The 26,911-nt window shown below is 35.9% G+C and overlaps 1 protein-coding gene across 2 annotated transcripts; it reads left to right on the top strand.

The window, feature by feature from the left end:
• Positions 1 to 125: 125 nt before the first annotated feature.
• LOC116169360 lies at positions 126 to 23,666 on the top strand. 2 transcript variants are annotated; one of them, XM_031485432.1, is made up of 3 exons: positions 126 to 143; positions 19,689 to 20,610; positions 20,661 to 23,666. In XM_031485432.1, exons 2-3 carry the CDS (start codon positions 19,723 to 19,725, stop codon positions 21,552 to 21,554), a joined length of 1,782 nt encoding a protein of 593 aa, XP_031341292.1. In that variant the 5' UTR covers positions 126 to 143; positions 19,689 to 19,722; the 3' UTR covers positions 21,555 to 23,666. The 2 variants fall into 2 exon arrangements, with proteins under 2 accessions (XP_031341292.1, XP_031341291.1); XM_031485431.1 differs by lacking the exon at positions 126 to 143 and adding an exon at positions 8,739 to 8,995.
• Positions 23,667 to 26,911: the final 3,245 nt, after the last annotated feature.

The raw sequence follows: 26,911 nt of genomic DNA, 5'->3' as shown, positions 1-26,911 counted from the left end.
TTCTGTTTGCGTAGTAATCCGCGCGATAAGTTATCTGAAAAATTTTGCGTTAAATTTGCCAGTAGTTGTACTATGTGGAATTGCCGTGATTCAAGTGTCGCGTGATTTTTACTATAGAGCTTCCCATAAAACACACGTGCATTGTAAGTACTGCCGTTTTTTGAATTTTTGAAATTGCACATCGGCCTTGCCTGGAACTTCCAGTTCAAGAGAAAAAATCCTCCAATTCGTGTTATTTAAATGGGTTAAGTTTCGTAATAGCGGAAAGATGCAGTTGTATTTCAGGGGTTTGGGTGCAAAACTCCTCCCTCAAATCATGCGCGATTGTGTTTTCAATGTTCGTCGAAAGTTGTGGGGCAGTAAACCAAAAATCTTACCGAAGGAGTGGTCGGCTACGTTAAAAACAATGTTCTTGGGCCTCTTGGGGTAGGGCACCTTAGCAGACTGGAAATAGTTGCAAATGTCACTTTTATTCCCCGTTTATCTTTAGTTATGTGAAATTGCATAGGTTTATTTGTTTAAGCCTCATATTCTTTTATGGGAAATATCAACAGTGAAAGATTAGGATTCTTTTGTTAATATATTGATAGACAAACACTAATACAGACCGTCCATTTAACAATCTTCACAGGGCCGTTGTTTTTTATGTGGGAGGGGATATTTTCATGTAATCTACCTACTGGTGAAGAATTCCTGCAAGATGATCCTAAAACTGCTAGGCCTCTGGAGGAGAAATGAAAATACAGTGTTGACAGATCGAGGAATTAAAGTTTCAGTTATTGCAATGGAAGGGCACATATCAGAAGCAACAGATTTAAACATTTTACACGAAGAGTTGGGAACCTGGTTGGGAATGAACAAATTGTCCGCGAAATAAATTACCAGGCTCCCTACACCAGAACAGCAACTTGTCAGGCAATCAATTTGCCAGTAACATTTGGATGCTTTGAAATAAGATATCAATATTTTATCAAATATTCTCACTGGCGATGAAAATTGGATGTATCATTGGGCACTAGCAAACAACCGAAACCGCAGTGTTCGGCAGAAAATGTATGACAGCGGTTTTCTGGGATTGTGAGAAGATGCTGTTGATTGATGAACACTGTAATATTTGATGTTAAAAAAAATGCGGTTCGTTGAAGCCATTTCACCATTGTACTATGCACTATGAACGTGATTCATTGAATCGAAAGTTTGGAGAGGTATCCACTTTAATGGAGCAGTTATTTGACTGATATAATTTATCAAGGATCTGAACGTTTTCATCTGTCCAAGTTATCGCAGTGATGTCTATTGTGGAAGGTTTTTCTCGATTAACCAGTTTAAACCAATTATGTACTATTAGGTCTCGAGAGATGCTTATTCATCTACAAGATATCCAAAGTACACTGGCTTTTAGAGATAATATAGCAGTCATTGAGCTTTTTTCTTTGAAAATAATATTTGTACGTAGGTACTACCCTCGTTTAATAATCCAGAACCATTTGCAACACCAAACAAGTATGGTGAACTATATATGTAAATGCACGCGAGTATGCTACAATGTGCAAAATTAATCTTATCTTTATTTACTTTGCAAGTATAAAAACAACAATACATTACATTATGAGTTTCTGTAGAGGAATACGTTTTGGCTTGCTTCCATTTGCATCCATTCTTTTTTTTTATCAAAGCGAAGTATTAATTAATTAATTTTTGCAGGCCTTTTATTTCTGTACGTAAGATTTAGGCCTCGATGTATCCACCATTTGCCTTTGGTAGATACCCATGTTAGTCCAGTAAAATTAGACCTGAAACGGGGGCTACTTCAAAGTGATCTGGGGAAAGCTGAAAATCGTTCTAAAACCTTAGGATAGTCTTGAAAACGAATAGTCTGAATCAGTATCCCTCCGGGGGTTGAGTATAACTGCCCCAAATTTTCGGACTTTCTTCAGTTTTTCGCTTATAACTCCCCAACAGCGCATCCTAGCGAAAACCTTATCAAGAGACAAATTAAAGGGCATTACCTATATTCAGCGTCGATTGACCTCTTCAACTTTAAAACTGGACCAATTTATAAGGTAATAATCGACTGCTGAAGAACGACAATTTTTCCCATATTCGCTAAAATGTACTATTTGACGACTTTCTGTCATCTCTAGCATCAAAAATACTGGTACTACCAAAGAGACTATGGGTACTCTTTAGTACTACCAAAGCATTCTGGTCATCAAAGTTGCAGAGAATTTAATTACGAATTCAAAGAACGCCAAATTTTAAAATTTGACCAATTTTAAACATACTTAGGTATATGCCAAATTCCCAAAACAAAGTGGCTGCAGAAAGTTTCTGTTGGCGAAGACTCTGCTGACATGGTACTTTTGGCTTCGGTCCCTTTAGTCCCCTTTACTGATGTTCATGTTGAATCGCGAATAGGAGTTCGAATTCGTAAATATTATACAAGCGCACAAGTCCACACCACCACACCAAAGGTTATGCTCACCCCCTAGAGGAATAAAAACCCAGATTACTCATTTTAAAGACTATGTTAAGCTTTTAGAACGATTTTGAGCTTTCCCTAGGTCACTTTGGGGTCCTATCCCTATTTTACTGCAATTAATTATAGTTATTGAGATCTTTTGAAGTGAGGGAGGCTGGTTGATCAACCAAAAATGACTTATTGACTTTGACATTGCCATATTTTAGAATGACTACAGCTTGGGTTCAGAAAAAAGTAGAGGAGTGGAAAGCAAGCCGATTGCCTTCTTCTTATTGGTTCAGGGAGGTGTCAGTAATTTTTGATCATTTTGGTGTCAGTCTACGGATTGGCTGATTCGAATAGATTTCCTGTAAACTTCAATAAAGGTCAGCTTCATGCAAACGGGTGCTCTCGCCAAAGATTTTGATGCAGTTATTGTTTGTTTCCTCTTTTTGTGCGCGGCGTACCTTATAAGAACAGAAGTAGTACAAGTGGGAAATATTTTATAATTGCAACCGATTTAAAATGGAATATTATACCTACAACTAAATTGGTGCTCGAAACCGAATACTCATGGAAGAATGGAGTGGTTGCAGTTGATCTACATTGCTAAATGAGGGAAATCTGACGTGGGAAATCAAAGCAACGATAAATATGGATGATTAGTTTTGGATATTGAGGTACGGAACACAATAAAAGAGTCTGAACAATCCTCAAAAAAAGTATGGTTTTGATTTGAAAGCTTAAACATGGTATGCAAACATTTCCAAGGTTTTTGGCTAATTGTTATTATTGCTAATCTTGTTTTTGAAATACGTTGTTGAAATTGTCCTAGGCTGAAGTTTGTTGTCATAGTGTATATCTTAAAATAATATTTGTGTTAGAGATAAAGCTATCTGTGAAATCTAAACAAAAAAAGACCTTAACATTGCTTCTTGATTAAGTAGATAAAGGTGGTGTCAAAATCTGCACTGCAAATCTCAAGAATGAATAATTGGGTATTCACAAAGGGATGTCCATGCGTAGATAAAACTTTTAAACTGTTATTTGTGGACCACCTTTTCTAATATTGTAATTGTACACATTTAATATATCCCCATACGACTACACCTAATTATTATATTTATATTCACGTAAATAGAACCTAGTCCGAACCTAGTATACAAAAAAGTTCAAAATATTTATATAGGGTGCTCCGGCATTTAATTCAAAGTTCTCAATCTGGAAAATGTGAAAACCTCTTTTGAAAAACAAAAAAAAAGCTCACTTGTTCATTTCAAAATAATTCGTTTCATTGTTAGGCGAAATCTAATTAACGCACGTGTTCTTTTGCCGATAAGAGGAGATGCAGGTGTTTTGAAAAATTGTGTGTTTCATGTCGGCGGAAATGTGGACGTTTGGTGCGTTTCACTGTGATTGGCGATTTATTTGAAAATTCTTAAAGAAGGACCATTCTATGATGGAAGTGTTGTTTCGTTAAATACTGGCGACAACGAGAAAACGAGGCTTCTGCTAGTTTCGCAACGGTTGAAGACCGTATAAATTGTGTTTACGCTAAATTCTCAGGCAGTGAGCCCTATTTGTTTAATTGAAGATGCAGTTCGTGTGCAGAAGTAAGTTAACTTGTAGTGCTCAGTTCTGTTCTTATTAAAAGTTAAAAGTTTCTACCGTCCGAACAGCTTCTAAAAAAAATGTTTGTCATCTAATTCTGTGTTATAAAACAAAGTGAAGTTCAGAAGCTGTCAGCGTTTGTACTCGGTATGTGAGTTAAGTGCGCCTCGCAAACCTTGTACGACTAGATTATTTGGATTATAAACTGTAAGTAATTTAAGATTTTTCTTATTTTAATTGTTAACTACTTGCGTGCGGGGTAATATGTCCAAATAAACTTTGTTACTTCTTTCTTTCGGGAATTTTGTTGTAATTCTTTCAGGGGTTTTGGAATAAATTTTTGTCAATTAATTGTGTGTTTATTTGAATCCATTATGCAATCCGTATAGAGTTTTCATGTTAGATGTTTCGTTCCGTGCCCAAGAATTATGCTAGGTGTTAATGAAAATTTGTGTACTTCTTTAAAATATTCAGTTGATCGATGCTACTAAGGCTCCCAAATTTTAACCACAGATGCTTCCAGTAAATGCATGCATATCGCATATTGTAAAAATCAGATGTGCGCATGCGCAAACTGCTCAATGTCATCTTTCTTATTTATGGAGATGTTTTAAAATTTTTACCACATATGCTTCTAGTAAAAGTTAGCATAATCAATAAATAAATATTGCAAAAATCAGATGAGCGCATGCGCAAAATACACAATGTGAACTTCCTTTTTATAGAGACATTTTTTGAAATTTAAACCACAGCTGCTTCTAGCAAAGACAAGCATATCGCATATTCTAAAAATCAAACATTCGCAAACTGCGCAATATAGAGATTTTTTTAACATAAGATTCTTCTAGTAAACGCAAAAGTATCGCATATTTTAAACATAATTTATAAGAATGTTTATGGTATAACTTATTTTCCTTTATACACATAAATGACCTTTCGGTACTGATCAATTCACGAAAAATGCGCTAAAGTTACTCGCCCTAAAAGGCGAAAACCTTTTTTAATGTGTGATTGTTTTGTCCGTCTGTGCCATTGAATACGAGCCGGAGTAAAAGTCTGGTTTCCGAATGCGAGCCGAGTGGCAAAAAATTTCCCTATTGAAAATCGTATGCGATTCTTCGTATCTTGTTTCATATTTGTACATATTATCTCTACAACAGATCGATACTGTTGCTTACTAACATAAGCACCAAGTTCTAATACTCGTCATTGCCGCTAATTTCCTCACCTGCAACTATAAGCTCATTTCATCGGTTCTTATCAATTCTTATATTTATTTTTAGTTTCCTATAGATTCATCTGAACCATCACATTTTTAAGATGTTCCGGATTCGTATTACTTTTTTTCGAAATCATTCGAATTGTTAAAGCTTCACATTCTATTCGGATCCTTCTATTTCTTCCAATTATTCCAAGTTCCTCGCCGTGGGTCCGTCCGGTACATAGACTTCTTTCGACTTCGATTCCTTTATCCCTTAGATTAGTTCAATTTTCTGTTTCTTCAGCTTCATCAGCTACCAGCTCGTTCGAATTATTAAAGAATTTTTCATTTTATCGGATCCTTAACTTATTTTTCTGGTCCTGATACTTGGCATTCTTTAATTCGGTCTCGTTCATCTAAATTTTCCAGTTCTTTTAAATCCTAAATTCTAGTGATCCATCAGATCTTTGTGATCCTTAAGATCTTCTCTCTTCTTTCTTCATTTAGTTTCTTGGAATTTATTAAAATTTGTATGATTCTCCGAGTTACTCCAATTTCTTAAATTGTTTCATTTTCTCAATCCATAAATTTGTCGTGCCAGCTTCTTAAATTTCTTCGATGCTTAGAACGATCCTTTAGGTTCTTCAAATATACCAATCTTTTCCGTTTTATCAAATGCTCCCGACTCTTCGGCATTTACAGATTCTTTGAATACTTTGGATGCCTCGGATTCTTCAGACTACGAGGTTTTTTTCTCGATCCGTTAGTTTTGTTTAGGTTCTTTTCTGATCTTTTGCACTTTAGATTTTTAACGCATTTTTAGCGCATTTTTGCAAATTTATTTGTAAAAAGTAGCTTTTAATCTCACTTTGGCTGGCTGGCTGGCTGCAAATGTGGGCGCGTAGAAGAACTCTTGTATAAAGGTAACGAGTGTACGTGTATCTATACAAGGCCGCGAAATTTGTCAACCTTAGGGACATGGCTACATGATGTGGGGTTGGCGACATCTGGGCGTCATCCTCGAGCGTAGTATACTAACGTGAAGGTTTTTCAGTTTTTTCCTATCTTCTATTACAGTTTTGGTCCGATTCTTTTCAAATTGGTGTCGGCGGAAAGATGTTGTAAACGCGCACAACTCCTGCATGGCGGAATTTTGTTTTTTGTCCTAGGGGCGAAATTAACGACCTTTTGCGAGGCGCGCGCGCGCGTCTCCGAGAAGTCAACTTCGGGCGCCTTTTACCTTCCGTTGCGAACTCACGCGGTTTAAAGTTTCGTAAATCTCGAATCGCTGTCTCTCTTTCTCGTGTCGCCAATAGAAGTGAATAGCGGGTGAACGGGACGTCGGAAGTGGCTACCGTCAAAGGGAATGTGGTAGCCCCCGACCCGATTTTAACTTTAAAAGCGAATTGCGGGTGCACGCGGAAAGTGGGAAACGGTTAGTGAATGTAATAGCCTTCGACAAGATCTGTTATTGATGGTTGAGTCGAAAGTGGCTAATAGAATACTGATCTGCCACACAAAAATGCGCTGAAGTCCCTTCGATCTCACACGTGATACGAGGACTTTGATAATTTTTTATTAAGAAAATGCTATTGTTTGCGTTTCGTCTGTCCGTCTGTTCCCCTACCCGGACCCACTTCTAAGGTTCTCAACTATACTTTCAGGGGATTTCCTCCGTGGATTTTTTTCGAGATTCTGGGTGGCGGGGGTTATCTTTCAAGGTATTCTAATTAAAGGTCTTATCGAAAGGAAATGTTTTATACTGCCCTTCTCTCTTATCTCTTACCAAAATGGGGGGGGCTGGGGTTGGTTTTATCCTCCTTCATGATTCTCTAATGAAAGGTCTCAACGGGAGAAATTCATTACTACGAAACACAGTCCTCCTCCTCGAGCCATGTCTATTGGTGATTCTTCCAGTTCCCACAAGTTTTTCAGATGCTTTAGATTACTCGATACTTTGGATTTTTTGTATTCTTTCACTTTTTTATGTCAATAGGGTGATTGAAGGGAGGGAGCACACATTTATTTATCTTTGATTGTGACGCACTTTGATCGTGAGTATATATGAAAGACGGCGATTGATTAGAGAGTTCGTTTTCGTCAATCAACCTCTTCACCTGCATAGGTATATAACATAATTTGAAAACTCTAAGCCGAAATTTAATGAAGTTCATCAGCATCTGCACGCACTATATTTTCTAGAGCTTGTTTTCTTTACACTAAATTACAGAGTGAGATGTTCAAATTCAAAATCTTCATTTTCTAAGATACTATCTGCATTTTTTTGCATTCTTTCCTACGCTACTTTTTACTGGAATGCTATTAGAACCTACAATTTTGGTACAAATTTTTCCTTTAACCTTTTTCGCTCGCTTATTCCCAGTTTGCAAGACATTGATATTGCAGATTCAGTGTAGGGCTGTTTAGTTTGCGTAATTTGAACTGCCATGGCCATGATTTATTATCAAGAATAAGCAATATTTCGTGCTTTACCATTATCACACGCGGTTGAATTTCTATCACACCCTTAAACTTATTCACCTCTTACGACCTGCTCAGGTAATAATCTGGCATTGTGCAAATGACATTCCTAAATAAATATTCCACTCGCAACTTAGGGATATTAAGATTGGCGCATTTTCTACGTATTTGAAATGGAGGCGTTTCATGTCACTCTTGTAAAATTTTGAAATTTTAATTTGCGACTTGTACATACTTCGTTATAAAGTTGAATTGTTATATTTGCCGCAAGTGGTGTTACCCCAACAATCTGTTAAGTACCTCGTGAGTGCAACAGAACAGATTGATTTTTGTCACCTACAATTGCTAAACTACTTTGGGATTGATTTTTCATTCAATATTGGAGGAAATTGCTGGCGGAATTCACCTGTAAATGTATCATTTACGTGCGGCACACGTCATACGTTTTTAACGTTAAGAAGGCCGTATTTTAGATTTGAAAACTTAATATTTGCTGTAAAGTGAATTTTGATACATCAATATGTTATTATTTATTCAAGCTGTAGATACCATTGTCCAAGATAATTGTATTTAATTAACAAGTGCAGTGGATCACTTGGATGATTACACAGCACGCAAATTAGGCATTGCATTTTCGAGGGGGAAATTGATTGTGGTTTGAATATTTCACGTAAATAATTTCAAAATGTAACTTCGGTTAAAATCAACTTGAAATAGCGAAGTTAATTACAGCGTGTGAATTATATATAAGTGCTGGAAATGCGCCGAAGTAGGGAAACTAGAGAAGGACGATGTCTATTTTTTACGCACCCTTTCCTTGTTCTACTATATCTTAGCCGAGACACCTTACCCCGCGAGTATGTATTTAATCCCCCCTCCCCCATTCGCGACAACTCTGCACCCCCGCTTGTTGCGTGTGCTTGCTATTCACCCCCCACTAGCATAGGGTTTCGTTCAAATATTTTTCAGAATTCGTGCGGGCGTTTTGATGAAATGTTCTGCGTAAAAAAGTGCGCCGGAGTGCGTGCATTTAGTCATCGATAGCATTCAGTCGCATTCAGTTCGCCTGCAACTAAGTAATCTGGCGGCCCTAAATTTTTTTTCGTAAATTTAAATTTATGCAACAGTTGTCAATTTTTTGGAAAAAATTCGTCCCGTTTCGTTTTGTTATTGTGCTAATGTATATTTTATTAAACACGAACTTTTGTGACACATCTTCGTTGTCGACCTGTTGCAATTGTGTAAGTGTAAATTTTGGTTGTAAGATTTTTGTAAAAAAAATGGGGGTAATTTTTTAACCCGCAGTGACAAGTGCATTGATTTGAAATGCAAATTTTGTTTACGCTCGCACCACCCCTAGTTTCATATAACCGGTATTAATTTCTCTACGAAATTTGTTTTTGCGAAAGTTAAAGCGCACAATATTTGCGTAAGATAACTTTTCTCTGGAAGTGGATAAACAGTGCGTAAGATCTGCAATTTCGTAATTTTGCCTAGTATAAATTATGTTCGCGCTCGAAACGCATTCATCCCTTTAGTGGAAGTATACCGACTATTAGTGAGTGACTTATACGAGATACCGTCAATTAATTGTAACAATTTCTTAATTAACAATGTGGCGGTGACAGTAAATTACACTTTTCCTTAAATTACTGTAGCTATTGGCTTCAAGAAAAATTATTACTAGGTAATTGTCCTTGAGTGGGAGTGTTTGTTTTGTTTATTATTTGCACCTTAAAAAACACTAATCATACTCTTAATGAAAGCCACATCCTTGACTGTTTTTCATATTTTACTAGCCGTGTGATTGGACTTTGGTAAGAGGACACGTGTTCAAATACTAAGTACATTAAGTAATACTCTTCGTACGCGGCGTACACACTCAATTCACACATTGCATTAACCCTTATTTAACGATATCATCCCACATCACTTAAATGCACATGTGTTATAATCAGATATTACGTAATGCGAAAGAAACAATTGACTTTTTAGCGCTAAAAAACCTGTAGCCATTTACCTGCAGTAATTAAGAATTTTCGTAATGACCCATTAAAAAATGACCTCTCTAATATATTTTGCTTATTTCATCGATTGTAACAACTGTTGCACGCTTATACCACAAATATATCTTAAAAAGGTACCACCCCTATCGGTATTCGCGCAGCTTACCCCTTTGGTCATCTCAACTCTTGAACTTCATGGTTCAAGGTTCCAAAAACCGTAAAATTGCCCACGTTCACTCAAGCTCAATTGCTGATCAATTATTGTAACGCAAACTACATATTTTAATGTTATAGCAAAATTGAATTCGAGTTGACAAAAAAGAACGCAAAAATTAACTAAATTGAAGTTTGCTTATCAAGCTGCTATGTCGGTAATGTAATTTTCGTTTGTAACTTTCTAATTAGTAATTAGACGATATTTTTCTTCTAAATTGAATTGGCTTCTGTAGTTAATTTGTTACAGGAGAATTACCAACTTGTGCAATCACTGTTTAAAAAACAGGTGCCTCTGCCTAGGATATTACTGATTACTAAGAGGATTTGAATTTATATTTATTTTGCTTGATCTTCACCTTCAATCTGTTTTAGTTTGCTTTTCACTGGTCAATAGTTATATTGGTAATTGTGCCAGAGGAATTGTTAAGCTCTTCTAACCGAAAACCCTTGAAATATAAGTCTACACACCATTTATCTTCGAAGTTTCACATTTGCCAGTGCAGACTATTTTAACACCTTAAATAAGACGAATTTGGTTCTCGAATCAAAAGAATTTTGAGGTAATTAAGTCTCTGTGTTTGATAATCCCTTTTTGTTTCTAAAATCTAAGAAAATTTTAAATTTTCAAAAACGAGCTTAGATCTGCATCAAAATTGCCTAATATTTACTATATTCTCATTTAGCAATATTGGGGTGGCATTTTCCTATTGATGTGTTCCTGGTTGGAATCGGAAAATTCGAAACCGTGTAACTCACAAATAGTTTCGAATTTTACAATCCTGTTTTCAGTATTATGTTTACCATCACCCAAGGATGAACTGATAGAATTTTGTGTGACTCAGGAGCTCGTTTGCTATATTTGTTACAAGTTTATTTTTGTTAATGTCCAGGTGACATTAATCAAATTTTTGCAAGGTACAAAGCAAAAATCAAAATATCGAAAGGTGTTTGAATAATAGACGAAAAGCGTTTTATGAAAATTGCAAAAGTTCTTTATATAATAAAAAGATAAAAAAATCTTGGAATTGTTAATTGTTAATCGTCCTAGTTTCTGTTTATTATGTTTTTAGCCTTGTTTTCGGTTTATAATGTTACATAAATAGTGTTAAAATGCCAATTTCGGCTAAAGTATTGTACCAAAAGCTACCTATAGGAACCTATAAGTAACTAACCTATGAAATGGCTAACGTTAAGCAGAAATGAGAAACCTTGGTGGCTCTTTATTTTTGTAGTACACGTACACATTTTAGTATTTTTGAAAAATCTCAAGTTATATGAATTTTTCATGACGGTGAAAATTAGAAACTCATAACTCTCATAACTTTTTTGCATAATTTAATACAACATACTGCTAAAACCTTTACTTCTGTCCGTCAGTGCGTCTGAGAGTTTGAGATTTCAGTATGTCATAGATTTTGCTAGGTTTGGGTTGCGATCTCGCCTAAATCTTTGCAAATAAAACACAGTCGTGTCGTGCACCACTTGTAACTCAAGAACGGCTAGCGATTTTCATGACCTTTGATTTGTTGGATTGGTCGCCGACCCCAATAGCAAAATAGCTGTTAAAATACCGGAAAAAAACACGAAAAAAATAAGAAAGTTATTATAAAGGTAATGACAACAACCGTCAAATCATCAATGTTTCAGTCTTACCAACCGTCCAATTAAAAACCATCAAATGAAAGGTATAGGTTATTGATCATTTCCAACGCAGTGTGTCATAATGACCAATAACCGCTTCCCGCTTAAAAATACGCAATACTTCAAAAGATTTAAAGTGCACACATTGTAGTTTTGGAACAAAATCTTTAACATATTCTGAAACGATATCTCTTAAGACAAAAGTCCTCAAGGATTCAAATGCGCACGGTGTGATTATCGCACTACTGTACCCGGCACGTAAGAAGGCGAAAGATAACGTATCCCTACTATTCATATTCTAATAATTGTAGCTATTAGTGGGCCATGGGGCCATAGTACTGACTCTACATTAGTCATCTACACATAACCCGCCTGCCTACGTCTTGGTTCCAGTACAAAGCAAAATTCAAAAGAATTTCGATACACTTTCAAATACGGTATATAAAATGTGCACAGTGTGATTTTGCAACACAAAAGTCCTCAAGGATTCAAATGCGCACGGTGTGATTATCGCACTACTGTACCCGGCACGTAAGAAGGCGAAAGATAACGTATCCCTACTATTCATATTCTAATAATTGTAGCTATTAGTGGGCCATGGGGCCATAGTACTGACTCTACATTAGTCATCTACACATAACCCGCCTGCCTACGTCTTGGTTCCAGTACAAAGCAAAATTCAAAAGAATTTCGATACACTTTCAAATACGGTATATAAAATGTGCACAGTGTGATTTTGCAACACAAAAGTCCTCAAGGATTCAAATGCGCACGGTGTGATTATCGCACTACTGTACCCGGCACGTAAGAAGGCGAAAGATAACGTATCCCTACTATTCATATTCTAATAATTGTAGCTATTAGTGGGCCATGGGGCGATGCAAGTTTGACCACCATGTCCTGAAACGGAACTCATAAAACCTCAAAGGATTTAAAATGTGCACACTGTAATGGCATTATGCCTGCTATTATCTATATAAATAAAAGGAATGTTTATCTGTCTGTTTGTCTGTCTGTTTAACTCTTATTAAACCGTTCATCCAATTGCGATGCAAGTTTGAAGAATGGTTGGACGTATGACGGGAACGTTTCCGAGTTTCCACGGGGACGGGAACAGTTCAGTTCAAGCTGGACAGCGGTACTAAAGGTCCCTGGTTCGAATCCGCGTTCGGGCATGGGTATTTGTAAATGCATAGCGGGTTGGGTTGGTAGAGCAGCCTATTCAAAAATAAAGACAAAAAAGAAGATGATTTTGTAAACAAAAATCTAGATTGGCGGTCTTTATATTTCAAAGAAACAAACATTGCTCTAGTTTGTGTTTTTTCCCCCAATTAACCAGGTAATGGTGCTTTGGTAATTGTATTTGAATTAAATAATAGAGCGACTCGACTTTTACTCTAAAAACAAGCATTGTAATTTTTACAAGCGAAACATACTCGTAAGGTTTACTAAATCATTTTTAAAACCTTTAGCACAATGTAAATGATATGAAAAGAAAACTTAGATAGCATTAATCTAGGGGACGAGCACTCATCTTAACTTCATTTTTTTGTATTTACTAAAAAAAATTCACTTCTTTTACTCAAAGATCATAATTATACTTAAAAAGTACAAACCATGTACAGTAACGAAGAAGCGAAAATAGTCTGATTTCTGATTTTTTTTAACTCGAATTAATAACAGCACAATTTTGCTTTTTTAATTAGTTGCCATACTAGTTACTTTATGTTGAATAAATAATTTCCTTACAAAATACAGTACATTGTGTCCGAGGTATGTGGTGTTTTGGTTAAGTCCGCAGTGTATCTTAGGTTTTCTTGACCCTGTGCCACTTTTTTGTGAAACTTTTAATACCACAAGCAGAATTAATCTAGCTACCTTTGTTTCTGAATTGTAAAGTAGAAAAAAGTTCAAAACTGCATTTTTTAGATATTGTTAAGTCGAATCCAGAGCCGTAGTATAACAAAATTTGGACCACCGTTTCTGAGATTTGACCCAAAGTTGGCATTTTTTAAGTGCATCACCCCGTACATTTTAACGTGAGTTTTTTGTATTATTTTTGCATTATTTTTCCTGATTAAAGGGACCTATGTTTTTTATAGAATTATGTTTTCGGTTTGTGGTATTAAAAGTTTGACAAAAAAAATGGCTGCGACAACATCAAGTCTCTATCTTTAAAAGCACCTGAGCTACACTGCAGTCTCCACTAAAATTGCACACACTGTACAGTGTACAGGGTGGAAATTCAAAAAGCTTCAATGGATCATATCTTTGTCCCTTGCTTTGCACCATCTTAAAAGTATTTAAAAAATGGTAAAAATTGCCATCGCGAAGTGTGAAATTGCAACGTATCATTGGAAAATTCCTAAAAAGTGCTTTTTCATTGCTACAATAAAAGACGCATTGAATAAACCCTGCAGTTTAACATAGATCCGTAAATAACACCATCAATTCATTTAGCAATTAAACGACAAAAGAAAATGTTTTCCACGCATTTTCCCGTCCCTTGACAGCAGATGTTAAATATAGACACACAGGTAATGCAATTAACTAAAATTAAAGTTAAATGTATTTTCTGTCGAGAAAATTGCGTTTTGGTGAATTGTTTGGTCTTATAATAATAATAATAATAATGACATTTATTTCCACGTAATACCAAAACCAAATAAGTATAAAATATATATAAATGAGTAACACATAATGTATACGGGAAATGGGACTACATTCAGTGTTTTGACAACCCTGTTCTACCATGTAACCCCAACTCGTTATAGGAAAATAAAATATAAATTGTAAATTACGCTAGCACTCAGAAACAAATTACTACTTGAATACAAAGAGAGGAAAGCAAACAAAAATAAAAAAACAAGTATACGTACTAAAATCTTAAGACACACCAGTTCATTTAGGTAGCTCCAGTTTCAGATATTGTCTGATTTTATTTTTGAAGCCGAGAGGTTGAAGATTTTTAAGAGGGGACGGAATCATGTTATACAGCTTACATATATTATATGTGAACGATTTTTCAAAGTAAGCAGTGTGATGGAAAGGGATATTTAGTAGACCTTCTATGGCGCAAATTTAGATTATGTAAGCTAGTTCTATATTCTAAACGATCAGCTAGGTAACTTGGTGTTTGGGTGATAATAACCTTATGGTAAAGAACTAGAGAATGCAACATTCTACGCTGAGACATATTAAGCCATCCCACCTCGATCATCTTATGTGAAATGTGATCTCTGCGCCCAATGCCATAAATAAATCTCAAACAAGAATTCTGCACTCTTTGTATACGGGTGGCAGTAACTGTGTCAATGCATGCATGAAACAAAACATCACAATAATTAAAATGTGACAAAACAAGGGTATCTGTTAGGGTTATTTTGGTTTTAGTAGATAAAAGATGTCTATTCGGATACAAACGCTTTAGAGTAGAATATGCCTTGCGCAAACAATTATTAATATGGCTAACATACTTAAAGTTAGAGTCCATTAAAACTCCAAGATTTCTTGCATCGTGCGAGACTTTCAATACCGATCCTTGCACTTTAATCCTAATGAGATCCAAGTTCTGGATTCTAGCTTTATCTCGTCCAAAAAGCAGCACAGTGGACTTTTTTGAATTAATAAATAAATTATGGTTAGTAGCAGTTCGGACAAGCACTTCAAGTTCTTTATTTATTAATTTTATTGCATCAGATGTATCAGACGGTGGGAATGAACAATATACCTGTGTATCATCAGCATACTGATGAAATTTACAGCTTTTAAAGTCCCTGCAGATATTATTTGAATATATGACATATAAAAGTGGGCCCAAAATGGAGCCTTGTGGGACTCCACTATGTACATCAAGTAAAGAAGATTTAATGTTATCCATAAGTACACAATGCTGCCTACTTTCAAGGTAAGAGGTAATAAGTTGTACCGCAGACACATCGAAGCCGTAATGATTCAGTATTGATATAAGAAGCTTATGATTTATAGTATCAAATGCCTTAGAAAAATCTACTAATACCAAAACTGTGAGATATCCTTGTTGTCGGGGTGTAAGTAGGCATATGTAGGTGTTTTCATCATTGTTAAATGAATTACATACCTATATAAAATGAACTTTTGTGGAACATAAATTACGAGCGTATTACCCGAATGCGTCTTTTATGGTGGTAATGAAAAGCTTTCCAATGACGTATCGGAAGTGGTAGGTTTCAATTGTATGTTCAGATTGATTTCCCTCTCTAGTCTATACTACCGAAATCGCGTTGAATACTTCTTGATACTAAAAATTGTCATGTTGCTTAAACAAATGTCAGAATGGAAAATAAACTACGTATATCGCGGACAGTAGTTTTCTTTCTACGTAAAAACATTTTCGGAAAAATTATGATTGCATCGAAACAACAATTATGTTATGACATACAATACTCTAGGAAAAAAGAGTCAGACACATCGTTGGGTTTGTCATATTTGGTCAGTGCGCGTTTATTATTAGGTCGCTTGTTAATAATTTTTGAAAAATTAGTTGTTTGCTTGTAAATGGTCGAGATGCGAAGAGGGCACAGTAAACAAATGGTGATCGCTTAGGTTCAACTTTTGGAATTGCGTTTTATATGGTTAAAGTTATGCCCATAGTTCATGCAATTCGGAGATGTCGAAAGGGCATTCTTTATTTTTGGCCTACACTGCCAATTCACGCACTCCGATCTACAGATTTGATAAAGAATCCACCTGCAAAATTTCATCGTAATCGATCCATTTGTTTACAAGATATCGTGCTAACGGACGGACGGGCGGACAGACGGACAGACACCGCAAAATTATAAATTCGCTAGGAGCTCGTTAATAAGTCACCATTATTCATTAAATTATGAATGATGTTTAGTGTCCCTTCGGGAGAAGAAGTGACACTTTAGTCCCTCAAATGAATGACAAAACATCGTTTATTTAATCTACGCAGTACACACGTCATTTTTGACACAAATGAAATAAATAAAATTTTACTTAGAATCTAAAAATAAAATGATATATAGGGTGTTCCATTTAAAATAAGCAAATTGGCATCATCTTCTGGCATATCCGAAAGTACCCAGAACAAGAATATGTTTTAGACAAATTCTCTTATTAGCATTAATACACTGTCAAATTTTAAAAATATTCTCCTTTTCGTTTGGATATGAATAGCCCAGGGACACCCTGGATTTTAACACATAAAACGAGAAAAAAAACGTGGAATTTGATAACAGTCGCGATTTCAAGCTTTGTGATAAACGAACGACAAACTAATTGAAATTATTTCTCCTGTAACTAATCGACTTTGGACTGGTGTCTTATCATATTTTTGTCTCGCCACGATTCGATACGTGCAATATATGTCAAGTAGTGAATTTTTGGTACATAGCTCATAATTGGTACAGATTGCGTCTTTATTTATACAAAACCAAAACAATTAAAAAAAAACTTGTCTATATGATACTTGAAAGCTAAATTTTGTGTCATGACTCTAAGCCCTACTAGTCCATATAATTATAACAATTTTGTTAATATAATAATATATTGCATACCGTAGTAAGAGATAGTATAAACCGCTTGTAGGAAGGTCGATTACGTGCGGATTTAGGTGAGGGTATCGCACATTTCATATTGAATTATGTTATTTTCTGTTTCTTACTTCAATTTTAATTTCTTAATTCATTTTAATTTTCAAAAATTTGTCTTCGATTTTCTTGAATTTTGCTCTCTGAATTTTGATAAAATTTTTTGTACGGCTTTTTATAGTTTTTGTCCCAGTCTCATGAACAATTTATATAGGTAGCGATTGAATATTCTCAAATTGTTGTAGAATGTTCCCAGAATACCTACACGCGGATGTTCTTGACAAAAATGCATGCACGGATTCAAAAAGGCGTCTTGTCCTCTATCGTTGAAGATGCAAGCTGCATTGTCTTGTTAAAGATATTATTTATTGTAGCAGCTATCTACATCGCATAAAAAGGATTATTATTAATAATGATGGCATAATCAGGATCATACCGTCCTTAGGTACATCTGAAGGGGTAGTCGTCGGGTTAGTTTAATTCCCTTTTATTGTGGTAAGAATCAATAGGTAACGCTTCACTTTACATATTTTTGAATATACCTAAGGAAATTAGAATCATTTTTTTATATTTGCTCCTAAGATTCTCTCTCATGATGAATTAGGCTACGGTTAATGTGGCGATTTTATCATGACCTAATTCCTATATTTGAAAAAAAAATAGCGCAAATTTTATTATTCCATGCATCCTTCATTAATCAAGGTTTAATTTTTGAAATATTGGATGTCATACTCAAATTTTGGCAATTCGAACGAACAATTCTCAACATTGGTTTGACAAATCTTTGGGGTTAAAAATATGCAAATATATAAAGGGTTAGTGAAGTGAAACCTGTATTTTACAATTTGTGATCAGACTTCGCGAAAAACTCCATGCAGCGATTTACCCTTTTGCCCCTGGCACGCATTACCTACTTTGCTTTCTTTATGAGTGAGGTTGGTCTCATCTGCTAAAAATGACGGTGAAAGGATATTCAGATTTGTGCAATCGTATCCGTGTCATTAGCAAGACGTAATTAATACGAAATCTCAAACCCATTCGTTATAAAAATGATGTTGGCCTTGTGCTTTTAATGATCAAATAAGTACTGAACCCCGTTGTCCTTAAACCATTAGAAATTCGTTACCTATATCGTAATGATTAAGATACAACTAACAGGTATAAGATGCAAAATGCGTTTTAAAAAACCCTTTCCTGCTATAATTAGGTACCTACTACCATTGATTATCTAACGTTACTTCCTGTTATGGTAAATACAGATTAAGCTCACGTTCATGAAACGTTCTTAAAGCTCTATATACACGCACGAGTAAATTCAGCGTGCCTTTTTTAATTGTTTATAATTTTTTACGTCCGGATGGGTGCGTAGTATAAATAAGGGTTAGACACGGCGGGGTAAGGAAATTTGACGGCTTCATGTGACCAATAGGATTGCGTGTCCGCATACGGGACGGGGTAAATGCGTATGCTAAAGCACAAACGAAAGTTGCCAGTACATGTGTTCATTAAGGAACGAGGGAACGGGCCGCCGTTAATTTTTCTTCGGCTAAATTTTTGCAAAAATGTTTTTTATGCGAACGTTGGTGTTGTTTGTGTTTACTTCCGGGTGTGTAGGGGTGACGCGCCCATCATTTACTTTGGATTAATATTGAACGTATGTTTATATTATTAGCTACTATTCTTTTTATATTTTCGCGCTAATTTACCCTTATTTCGGTGAGTCACCTACTAAATTAGTCAGGTATTGATGCAAACAACCCCTCTGCAATTGTTTTTACTTTTAAGTTTTTCAAACCAAAATTAAATTTCCTGTCTGCGTGAACAGACGAGCGACAAAGAGGTGTAGGTTTTATTACTATCGCTTACATGAGTACCTACTTTTAGGTCCTAATTACACTTTTATAGCAACCCAAAGGGATGCCTGTCTCTATGGGAAATTCAGTTTTTTATTACCAAAATCCTACGAAGCAAGTGCCAACGCGCGGTCGAGGTTACGAAATCCAACCGGAAATACCACAAATGATGGGAGATATTAATGTTAGATACCCAAATTAAATAACACGCCGTGCTTGTATATAATTTATTCTGCAAATTTTTTTCTGCTAATCTTCATCGAATTACTAATGGGAACCAATACACCTAAGCCAGTTGTTCACCCAAAAATGAACCCTTTCTTAGTGTTGAACAATTCGTGATGCGATGAACTTTATGCGTGCCCAAATAGACTTAATCAAATAAATTAAACAATTTTAGTGCAAATAGATTACATCAGAATCTAAAAATGCATTTTTATTTACCCCCAGTGTGTTTATATTAAATATTACATCGAAATTATTGATATTTCACAAACTTTGCTATTTGAATATTCTAAATAAATTTCAACAGTGATAATTTTGAAATATATTCTCAGCACTGGTAAATTAGTGCTAATGTGATAATTTTCAATATTTCACCCTAATCGTACATTTCTTTTTTAGTGACCGCCAAAGAGGCACATCGAAATTTTACAAAATGGGGAGCACGGCGCAGCAATATTGTTTGAGGTGGAATAATCACCGTTCGAATTTGCTAACAGTATTTGATGAACTGCTACAAAACGAGGCCTTTACCGATGTAACGCTCGCCTGTGATGGAGGAAGTCCCATAAAGTGCCATAAAATTGTTCTAGCAGCATGCTCCCCGTATTTTCAAAGCTTATTCGCAAGCCTGTCGTGCAAACACCCCGTTGTAGTGTTAAAAGACGTGAAATATGGAGAGATAAAGGCCATTTTAGAATATATGTATCGTGGCGAAGTAAATGTTGCTCAAGATCAACTAGCCGCGTTGCTCAAAATTGCCGAAGCGCTTAAAGTTAAGGGTTTAGTTGAAGAAAGTCGAGGAACTGATCATCCCGCTTTACATCCAAGAGATGATGAACCGATGCCTCAACATTCACCCCTCAACATTACGACTTCTACGCCCAGCATTCAACCTTCCCATGGCAGTAACAGCAATAGCTCACCTCCACACTCAACCAGCGGTATGTCTTACAATAAAAACCCATACAATATGTATGGGAAATCCCCTAACGTCGAAAGAAATTCTCGAATGAATTTGCCCATGTGGGCAGTGCCGGGTTTACCAATGCCTCATCACCCATCGCCCGTGCCTCCTCAAAACCACCCGCATCCCGCAGCAACAGCTGCAGCAGCTATGCTTAGCAGTTGTTACGAAGCAGCTAATTCTGATTTATCGCCATTGAAAAGGAAAAAACTTTCTAGTTTATTGATGAATAGAGATACTCCAATTCTTAGGACGGTTCTTGGTCAAGGTCAAGCCGATTCCTCGCAACCTGTCAGTTTAGTTTGCCACACTGACAATAACGAAAATATACATTCTAATTCAGTTGATCATGATAAGGTACCACTTTTACAGCAAGCTTAACACGTTTCTAACGTATATGTTTTCAGCATATGAAAAACGAACCGTTGGAGGATGCGCAATCCCCCTATACGGATCTTACGATTATGGAGGATGAAGAAAAGTCAAAACTAGCAATTCCCTCCTCTTCTCCTCAATCGTACCCAAGTGATATGCGAAGCGTGGCGTCTAGTATAGCGACGTACGTTCCGTCCCAAAAACCAGAATGGAAGCGTTACAAGCAGTACACTCGAAACGATATTATGTCTGCGATCGACGCAGTGCGTAACGGAATGAGTGCCTTGCAAGCGGCTCGAAAATACGGAGTACCATCGCGCACACTCTACGACAAAGTGAAAAAGCTCGGTATAACCACGAGTCGCCCATTTAAACGAGGTTCCAACGGCAGTAACGCGTGCTTCCCGTATGGTTTAAGCGGCACAAGTTCCCCGTACGGCGGTCATTTATCCGAAAGCGACGATCCAGGTTTGAACAACCATTCCGCTCTGTTGGAAGCTAGCAATTTTTTACAACACGCGTTGGACGGTAGAGGAAGCGACGAAAGAGAAGCGCTAGCGGCCATGGCCGCAGCGGCAGTCGCGCACGCCGCCGTAACTGGTCACTCTACCAGCCCACCTAACCAAGGCATTCCGCGAAGTCCCAGCCCCTCTTGTATGATGAAATATATGCACCACAACAGTATGACCCCATCGCCTGCTCCGGGCAGTGAACACCACCATAGTGAAACAAATGGCAGTTCTGAACGAGAAAGAGACGACGACGAAGATCAGGTCGAAGATTTATCGGTCGGCAGAAAGCAAGAGTCGAGAGTTATAATGCCCCCTATGAATCAAGTGTCTACGATTATGAAGAAAGAGGAAATGTTAAAAGATGTATTAAGGGAAGAAACCCGGCGAGAGGTAAGTGTAGAAGAGGCCGAATAGCCTTAACTAAAACTGCCAATATAGTTTTAAACCAGTGTTAAGTTTCTTCATATATATTTTATGTATTTGCCGGATTTCTGACTTGAGTTCAGTGCAATATGTATTGTCTGTGGTTACTCCACCCGTACTCACTTAGATTAGTGTAGAATAGATGTCTCAGAGTGCCTGTTTGTTTTACATAAGCACAGGGACCAGCTCACGTTTGCTACAAGTTCCTCGCAACGGAATGTAACTCATAAGACTGATAGGTTTACGTTTCACTATGTAATGAGACTGATTTATGTTGCGGAGCAAGCGTAGGTCTAGGTGTTGCATACATTAACCGGTGTTTGTTGATCTTTAAATAATCTTTAAAGAAAGATGTAAATAGTTCTTGTTATTTTTGCTGGGGGGCATTAAGCCTGCTTTCTAGAGGTGCTGATTCTTAAACATAACATGTACTTTTTAAAACACAGATCTAAATTAAATATAGGTCACCATTTTATCACCAAAAATCTATTTAGTTTATGTCTGTGAGATGTTTCGCTAAAGCAATTAAAGTGCAAATGTTGTGGTCTACTGAAAATACAACGGGAAAATGAAGATAAACTAGGTATATCTATCACTGCCATCCAGTTCAGTGCAATAGTTAGCCTCGTTCATCTTATTCCATGGTGCAAATTCGTTTCGTTAACTTGGTAGATCATATTCAATATGAATACGTTGTAAATAGTTTCTGCTGCTGGTAAAGGACCATCATATATTTTAATTGAAACCAGCCCTCGTTAATAATTTTGTTTTAATTTCAAATTGTGATTATCTCTTGTTTAACAGATTCTTTTAGTTGGTTTGGGGTTATCTAGAAATGTGTATCTCATTCAGATAGGTTTGTATAGTATGTAGGTTAGCAGTTTAGGTGCGAAGGTAAAGGCAACATTTTGCATAATATAGTATTGTTAATACATTTTAAATTATATACTGATAGAGTATTTGAAGAGTCTTGTGTTGCACCTTTTGCAACATTTTATTAGCACATTAAAGGTATGTTTGACAGTGGTAGTTGCACGATGCCATAGATCGGTCTGATGACCTATTCATTTCGTTCCATAGCTGTGATTTTCTAGACTGATACACCTAAATACTTACAGATTTTTCACATATCCATGTATAACATAATGAATAGACTGACAGGGGTCTAGTCACTGTACACATAAACTGTTCATGACAGCTTATAATATTAAAAAAAGTAAGTGCAATGCCTATTGTACATCACCTACGTTCATATTATTAATTATACATTGGAAGACTGATAATTATATTGTTTATTGTTAAGTTTGTTGATTCTACTAAATAGACAGGCGATACCTTGGTGGACCAATTTTACCAGAAAGTTTTTAATGCATCAAAATTTCACATGATGTGCCTTTTTGAATAATAAATCAAACAAAATTACATTCCATTAGTAGTATCTTTTTTGAAAGAAGACAAAAGCGCTATTGCCACAGTCGTTTGTTTTAGATATCACGTTTGCTCACTGTGTTCACCAAATTACTTTCAAATGTTAGATGTTTGTTAGTTCGCTGTATAAAGAATAGAGACATATGCCAGAGGATTGGTTCGTTTAATTCGTATAACCAAAGTTGTGTCACTATTTACGTTTTTATTCTCGCAATATTTTTTTAATTCGCTATAGATAATTTATAAAGCCATTTTTATTTAAGACTGATTATAATTTGTTATCCAAAGTATTTAAGGCCATATTTTAAGATTTATATTATTGTACTTGGTATCACATCCTACTATAAACAGATCTCTTACATTAACTTACAGAAGCCACTTGCTTTACTTAACTACCTCAAATATACAATTTATTTACATTTGTAGTGTACATAACAGATTTTTATATATACTAAAAGTTTTATAACGTAAATTGTGTGAAACCTGCACTATTAGGCGTGCTACGTTTCATGCAGTTTTTATTTTCATACATAAATTCAGCTGTTGAAATATTTCTTTCTATAGCTATAAAATATTCTTTTATGTAATGTTAGTAATAATGATGATAGTTGTATATCGCACTGCACGTATGTATTGCATTATTAAATAAATATTAAATATATATTATACATTGTGTATTCTGCGTTTTGTATACATCTACCATTGTGTAAATCCCTTATTTACGCCATGACCACCTTTATACATGCGTGGGAGGCCGCCATCGGTAACGAGCACGAGGCCTTAGTCACCTACTACCTTTGTTTAAATATAATGAATAAACGATGCTACTAGGATTGGAACCATAAGACTTTTAAATTTCTCAAGACCTTTTAGCAGTTGAAATTGCAAGGCATCAAACTCTTTCTACGTATTGGTTGGCTTCGATGTCGTTATCTATAAGGTTTTGTCAATTCCTTTTCAAATGACGCCTTAAACCCACTTTGAAAAAGCTTCAATTTCAAACACATTAGAAACATGCAAGTATCTAAATACTTAAATCATCCCGGCTATGAAGAATTGGAATTTTTGCACTAGTAGCGTTCAGCTTTAGGGCAGTAGGTATGTAAATCCAGTAAGTCAAACAGTGTACTTAACACAAACGTTAAGATTCTACCCAATACCTTCTTTTAAAAAAATAACAAACAGGATTTCCAGTGCACTCAAAAGGGCTGTTCTAGCTTTAGGCTTGAGAAGATCTTTTAAGAGCTTTGGACTTGTAAGTCTTACTATTGCAGATTCGGTAAATTTGAGCTTATCACAAAATCACAAATAATTTTGAAAAAAATTGCTGACGTTATGACCACTTTTTTACCCACTGGAAGAGCTTAGCACAACTCTTTGTATTCCTAAACTCTTTCCTCTGTGTCTTAAACTTCCTAACTTAAACATGCATATCTACTGCGAATACAGACAGCACTATCTTTAATGGTAATGATACGTAATAATCTTTATTCTTTAAATTGATAATGACGCTTACAACGGGCGGTCATAAATGAGTTGCTGTCGAGGAGCCTTTGGAAGTTCAAGTGAAGTATGATTTCCCATGTAAACAAAAATTCCAAAGGTGACTCGACAGCAACTCGTGAAATATAACAGTTTCTACTCTCTGTACAACCGTTGAGTGAAGAGATCCTTCACTCAACGGTACAACTGTAGACAGAAGAAAACTTCAAATTATTCAAATCTCACATCACGGATCCGAGGTAAGTACTGACCTAACAAGCTAGAAAATATTAAGAAAGTTTTACTCTGTGAAGCAAAAGCAAACTTCTTTTGAAATTACAATTTGATTCAGTTTTAGGTATCCGTATAACCCATCTGGTTGAATATGAGCCAATGTTGATAAATAGTGTACTTTTATAATCTTGTAAAGAAGGCACAACATAGTTACCTATAGGTATTGACATGTCCAAAATCAGTAGGTACTGATTTCAATGAACATTTTAAAAATTCCCCGTACGTTATGGTTTTGTCCGTCCGTCCGCCTATCCGCCTAACTCGAGAACGAAGAGAGCCAGTGATCTCAAACCTTCGCCAATCGATGTCTACGATTTCAAGGATCAGTGTTATTGAATATGAGCCGGATTAAAAGTTGTGTTTCCGAATGTGAACTCAGTGACAAAAAATGATTCTTTGTGTTTCATAATTTTCTCCTACTACCAATACTACTGTATTGGGTTTTTACTTAGCACGAAGAAATTGCAGGTATAAAACTACGTTCATGCAATGAGGAAGAAGGAGAATACGCATTTTGATGTCAGTCCAAGTGGTCATTTGAGTATTAAAGGACCTTAAATTAACAATGCTATGATAGAATGGAGCGCACCTGCAAGGCCCAAGCGACAAACATTTCAAAATATAAATTGCGTTAAACGGATTTTACACACTGCGTAGTCTATATTGAGCAAACTTGTAAGTAGCTAACTAAAGACGCCAGTCGGCAGTCGAGAAACTGAAAAAGCCTTTTATTATTACGTAGTTGTAAGCGTTTTATGTAAAGTGTACTTACTTCTTTGTCCCTATGCTTGTCAGGAAATACTAATCCGAGTTGGGCCAAAATTGGTAACATCCAGGAATAAGTCTTTAGGTAATGATCGTAAGAAAGATCGATTATAGTTAGACTTTCAGCTAAGCTTTGTCTTTTATTCAGTCTTACTGTACGGTTTTTGGTATCGTCTTCTATATTTGGTAGGTAGATAAATTTAGTCTTGGGATCAGAATTGACTAGTTACAAAATTGTAATGGGGATGATGTTTCTGTTTTGCGCTTACTTTGTAAAGCCTTTGAATGCTCTGGAAAACATCATAATAAGAGTTTATAGAATGTCTGCCTTTGAGAGCTTTTAGTGCTTTTCTCCAGGAACCTTTTACACGTATAGAAATAAAGAACCTATAAGATTATGAAAATAGCCCAAAAAGTATTAGAAAGGGCAAGGTTGAATTCGTAAATTCGAGAATCTGTGGTAACAAATTAATGTGCGAAGAAGACCAAACATAAATACTTTTTCAAAAAACATCTTTATAAAATTTGGTCCGTCCGCCGAGGACACGATAAGTGTGAAACAGAGAAAGGTTTTTTAATTTTGCTTTCGGCAATCGATACTTTAGATCGGCTGTTTGGATAATTTCGCAGATGAACTAAATACCTAGTAGGATTGACCAAACAATCAGTACTCATGCTAGAAAAACGTCGAAACTCATTTATTATAGGTGACAGACTATGTTTTTTGTTACGGGAGGATATCAAAATAGTATTTCTGTAGAAATATGATTGAGAATACGAGTATGTACAGTTGAATTCACGAAAAACGAGTTCTTAATTCTCTATCACATGTCAACACATGAGCGAGAAAAAGATGGTAACAATGTGGGATAGTTGGAAATTGAGTCACCTTTCGTGAATTCAACTGTACAAATGAATTATCGTCCGAAATTTCAAAATAGGGTAGCTCATTTAACGTTTATTTACTCTACTTACATTTAATAATTCGTGGAAATTGTTGGTGCATTTGTTAAGAATTAAAGAAATGCTGTTGGAAACGGCCTTTTCATGTTTGCATTAAGTTAGTACCTACTTAAGGCTGGACAGTACAGCTGTTCCGTTACCTGAAAACGCTTGATTTCGTTCCACGATATCTGAATTCTGAGTGAAGATGAAGAAGGGGTCGAATATTCCTGTGAAAGATGAATGCTTTAGCTAGACAATAACGCCGGGCTTTACTAAAATGTTTTAAAATAATTTTTTTTAAGGGTAATGTCGAGGGCTGTAAGGGTGCCATATCTTGGAAAAGAAAAAAGGAAATAAATTTGCCTAGATATTAAGGTTACGAACTCAGCTCAATTTTGGAAATTGTTCCAACTTCATTTATAGATAGGTAAGTT

Source organism: Photinus pyralis, unplaced genomic scaffold (genome assembly GCF_008802855.1).
Source record: "Photinus pyralis isolate 1611_PpyrPB1 unplaced genomic scaffold, Ppyr1.3 Ppyr1.4_LG4, whole genome shotgun sequence".
NCBI classification, from domain to species: domain Eukaryota; kingdom Metazoa; phylum Arthropoda; class Insecta; order Coleoptera; family Lampyridae; genus Photinus; species Photinus pyralis.
Note: the sequence above shows the minus strand (reverse complement) of the source record. Positions and strands in the feature narration are given on the sequence as shown.

Coding starts and splice junctions, on each gene's coding strand:
- LOC116169360 (XM_031485432.1), top strand. CDS start 19,723: ATGGGGAGCACGGCGCAGCAATATTGTTTGAGGTGGAATAATCACCGT. Junction 20,611..20,660: donor ATTCAGTTGATCATGATAAG/GTACCACTTTTA, acceptor ATATGTTTTCAG/CATATGAAAAACGAACCGTT.